This window comes from Arvicola amphibius, chromosome 4 (genome assembly GCF_903992535.2).
Source record: "Arvicola amphibius chromosome 4, mArvAmp1.2, whole genome shotgun sequence".
NCBI lineage: Eukaryota > Metazoa > Chordata > Mammalia > Rodentia > Cricetidae > Arvicola > Arvicola amphibius.
The window spans coordinates 86,981,429-86,986,008 of NC_052050.1; the positions used below are offsets into that span (position 1 = coordinate 86,981,429).

At 45.5% G+C, this 4,580-nt stretch overlaps 1 protein-coding gene across 1 annotated transcript; it reads left to right on the top strand.

The window, feature by feature from the left end:
* Positions 1-925: 925 nt before the first annotated feature.
* On the top strand, positions 926-4,287 carry Smim23 (small integral membrane protein 23). Its single transcript, XM_038324687.1, has 4 exons — positions 926-1,015; positions 3,557-3,608; positions 3,789-3,856; positions 4,075-4,287. Exons 1-4 carry the CDS (start codon positions 926-928, stop codon positions 4,285-4,287), a joined length of 423 nt encoding a protein of 140 aa, XP_038180615.1.
* The last annotated feature ends 293 nt before the right edge of the window (positions 4,288-4,580 follow it).

A 4,580-nucleotide genomic window follows, 5' to 3' on the forward strand; every position in this document is an offset into this window, starting at 1 on the left:
AGAAAAGCACAAATCTGAAAAGAAAAAAAATTGATGAATTTGGACCTCACCAAAAGTCCAAACTTCTTGTCTGTAAAAGTCCATAGTAAGAGAATTTTTTTTAATGGTCTATAGACTTGAAAGAAATCCTAGGAGGCCATCTAACAAGAAAAGGATTTATTTCCAGAATATACAAAAAAACTTTTAACACTCAACTGTAGAAAAACCAATCCAATTAAATATCAGTCTAAAGACAGGAATAGATATTTCTCAACAAGTGCTTTTAGAATTCTGTATCTCGGTAGATACCAAATCTATAGATGTGACACCAGCATTCAGAATTAAACATAGATATAGACACACACACACACACACACACACACACACACACAAATAAAACCGGAGAAGCCTGAGTGAGGCTGGGAGGGTAGCACACAGCCCGGCCATGAAGCTTCCTACCGCAGTGCCAGATGATACAATGGGCAGAGATTTGGAAAGTTTCCCCCCATCTCTCCATGTTCCTACTTCCACCTGGATAGGAGCCTATCATGATCACCATAAAATTGTAATTTATTTCAAAGTGGTCTTTATTGATCTTTTAAAATAAAGATTAATATTTTAATAATTTGCAAATCTATACCAAAAGGTAGGGAGAAAACTCCTTTATCTGAAAACCTAGTCATTCATAGCATCTCTTCCTGACCATTGCTTTCTGCACGCGTGTGGGCATGAGTGTGGGCCTGAGAGCATGTGTGTGTGTGCCTATGTGTTATAATATGAGCGGCAGTAGTAAGAATCCGAGCGGTGGACTTAGCTGCCTTCTGCCTTCTGTGACATCAGAACGCATGCTTGGCTGGTGACAAGGAGTGGGGGAGGGGAGGCACCTACCTGCCTCTCCACTGAAAGGGCTTCCATCCACCCAGGCACTCTGACCCTGAGTCGAGACATGGCAATCCAGAAGACGGGGGGCAGGGGGCAGGGGGCAGCTGAACTGCTTGAGCAGAGACGGAGTAGCCACTGTGATGACAGGAAGCAGGTAAGCCGGGGCTCATGCCGTTTCCCCCATCCCTCCCTACTTCAGACCCAACTCCCCTGCAGCCCACCGCAGGAACTCAAGCAACCCTTCCCGTAGCTGCCACACTCTCTTTCATTCTCATTCACACGGGACAAGAGAGTGTCCGTGTCTCATTTGGAGACAAATGTATATAGTAAGGCCCCAAGTGCCTCGACCTGTAGACAAGGATTCTAAAGAGGTAATTGCTGTTAAGTCTCTGGTCTATGGGCCAGGCTGTACCCTTATCGCAAGAGGCAGCAAGGATATGTGGGTCAGAGGAAAAACCATCTGAAGACATGGTGAGAGGTGACACCTGAAAGCCCCAGAGAAAGGCTGCATTCAACAGCATAAACTGGTAGAAAATTGTATCTACTGTTCAAAGTCTCTAGTCTGTGACATGGTAGCATGGTGGTGCTAGCGTGGCATGGCAGTGATGGCGTGGCATGGCGGTGCTAGCATGGCACGGTGGTGCTAGTGTGGCATGGCGGTGTTAGCATGACATGGCGGTGCTGGCGTGGCACGGTGGTGCTAGCGTGGCATGGCAGTGATGGCGTGGCATGGCGGTACTAGCATGGCATGGTGGTGCCAGCAGATACAGACTCACACGGATTTAGCATTGACAAAGGATGGATATGCAAAACAATGAAGCAATAGAACCCAGGAACACCCATGTGACACACCAAAGGCATCAATATAATTTGATGAGGAAAAATAGTCCTAAAAATAATTGCAGGACAACTAGATATCTATGTTTTTAAAACTCTCAAGCTAGAGCCAGGTAGTGGTGGTGTATGCCTTTAATCTCAGGACTTGAGAGGCAGAGGCAGGCTGATCTTTGTGAGTTTGAAGCCAGCCTGGTCTACAAGAGCTAGTTCCAGGACAGGCTCCAAAGCTACGGAGAAACCCTGTTTCGAAAAACAAAACAAAACAAAAAACCTATCAAGCTATATTTTTACATTTTGTGCAAAATTTACTTTAAAATGAATCATACACATAAATTTAAGTTGAAACAATAAAATGTTTAGAGGAAAAAAAGAGAAAATCAAACCTTAGAAGAGACGAATGTTTTAGACTTCACACAAAAAGCACACCCAAAAGGATAAGTTGGGCTTTATAAAAAGAAACTTGCTAATTTTTCAAAAGATACTGACGAGAAACTGAAAAGATAAGCAAGCCACAGAGTTGATAAAATATTCACAGTGAATATGTTTCCAACTACTTAGATCCAAAACATTTAAAGAACTTGACAACTTAATCAAAAAAACAGACAGTCCGATAAAAAAGAGCAACTGCCTTCAGTAGGCATAACAAAGATATGTAGATTAGTAATCACCAATAGGCCATGATGAGAGGCTAAGCCCCCCGGGTTGCAGGGATGGCTCATCATCTAAGAGGACTTGCTGCTCTTGCAGAGGATCCAGGTTTAGTTCCCAGCACCCACATGGTAGCTAATAACCACCTGTAATAACTCCAGTTCCAGGGGTTCCGAAGTCCGCTCCTGACTTCTGCCAATATCAGGCATGCCCATGTTTGCTCACGCAAACATGCGGGCAGAAAAAGAACACACATAAAATAAAGAGGTCTTTAAAAATCAAAAGATGCTAAACCTCATTGATCATTTGGAAAACACATAGAATAGATTGGGCTGTCTCTATGTAATAGCACTAGAGTGGTTAAAATTAAGATTGAAAATACTAAGACAAAGACATAGAGCAGCAGGAATTCTCTGAGTGGCCAATGGAACATAATGGAATAACATCTTGAGAAACAGTCCTGCATATTGTACTAGAATTAAGCATCCATTCACCCCACATCCTGGCATATCCATGTCTGAATAGTCACCCAGCAGGGATAAGAAACATGTCCACACAAAGATAGGGTACATGCGTGTTCAAGACACTTTTGTACACGACCACCTCAAACTGTAGACAACTCGCCAGGAGGTGAGGATGAAGTGTGTTAGGCCCATGCAACATACTCATCAATAAAACTGAACACACAAAAGCATGGAGTCACATCAGCAGCACCACACAAAGACATTCTCGACTCATTTCCACAAAACTCACAAATGGACATGTTGTGGCCATCGGTGCCCCAGTGGACTGACTGAGAGGGGCTTGGGGGACATTTCAAGATGGTGGAAAGGATTAGATCTTCATTGAGGCCACATGGAGACACTTGTCAAAACTGATCAGACTGCGCATTTAACGTGTACGTTTTGTTGTATGTGAACTCTATCTCTATAAAGTTGGAGCCTCCCACAGTTCAACTGGAATAAAAAGATTTTAAGGGATTCAGAAGGACTGAAGAGTGGGAGAGGAGGAAGGGTATGACATAAATGTCAGGGCATGCATGGTCCTGTCTTCTCTTTCTCCAACGGTTGGAAGTACGTGTGACTTAGATCATGGAAAATGTCTGCAACTGACTAACAGCTCCCCCATGACTGAAGCCCTGTCAGGGGTATGGAGCCTTCTGCACCCAGGAATTCACTTTCCTGTCTCCTTTCTCCTCTTCTCGTCCCAGACGCTGTTAGCACTGTTGGTTCTCGTGCTGTACCTGGGCACAGGGATATCAGGTGAGCATTCTGGAACCCAAGAAAGGAGAAACAAAATCCAAAGAGTGGGGTGTTGGTCCTCAGGAGGGGTGCCTGTGCAGCGCCCCACACCCTGTCCGTTCCTACTCTTCCTCCCACTGCAGAGACCAATCACACTTATCTGGACTGTTTGTTAAGAGGTAGTGTCTATGCCTGTTTCAGGAAGCGGCTGGGAAGTATCGGGACAGATCAGGGACTGCAATCACCCTCAGAATCCTGTGGCATCCCAGGTAACACTCAGAGATGTGCTAAGGGGCCCAGGAAGGCTTCTCAGAGAAGGCATCAGTTAACTAGTTTGGGAAGGAGAAATAGGAGCTAGTCAAGTGGAGAAGGTAGGGTGGGGTAACCCAGGCAGAATGAATAGCATCTGCAAAGACACAGGGAATCTTCTCAAACAAGAAACCCTCCTGAAAAGTCTGAAGACACAGCCTTGACATCTGCCTTTCAGGGTTTTGAGTATCAGACCTATGAACCCGCTGAAGAGCCGATAAGGACCCTCAGGAAGTGGCTGAGGATAAACTTGCATGGTTTTTTGGAGAAGCTAGAGAAAGAAGTGAGAGAGTTCGAACAACTGGTGCGTGACCTGGAATTCTGGCTTGACGCGCTTCTGGGAGAGCCACGCCCAGAAGATCTCTGCTCCACCCACAAGGGCCATTTATGAAGGGCAGGTACTGGGACCTGGGGAGCAGAAGAGGAGGTAATGAGGTCGGGCTCTGGTACTTGCTCCTCCAGGCAGGCTTGAGGAATAAAGTGACGGGAAGGATAAGCACTGCTCATGTCTCGTGTTCAAGAGCACTGGGGAACAGCGGGGTGGGGGGGTACTCTGGGTGGGAGACCATGCTTGTGGCCACCAGACCAGTGCAACACCAAGTAGTATCAAGCTCATCTCTTCTTTTCCACTTACTGGAGACACTGGGCAAATTTCCTTAATCTCTCTTTCTCTCTCTCTTTTTA

What these genes read in the sequence shown, in the direction of transcription:
- Smim23 (XM_038324687.1), top strand. Translation starts at nt 926, where the DNA reads ATGGCAATCCAGAAGACGGGGGGCAGGGGGCAGGGGGCAGCTGAACTG. An exon ending in CCTGGGCACAGGGATATCAG is followed by an intron (nt 3,609 to 3,788) that starts GTGAGCATTCTG and finishes TGCCTGTTTCAG; the next exon opens with GAAGCGGCTGGGAAGTATCG. An exon ending in AGAATCCTGTGGCATCCCAG is followed by an intron (nt 3,857 to 4,074) that starts GTAACACTCAGA and finishes TCTGCCTTTCAG; the next exon opens with GGTTTTGAGTATCAGACCTA.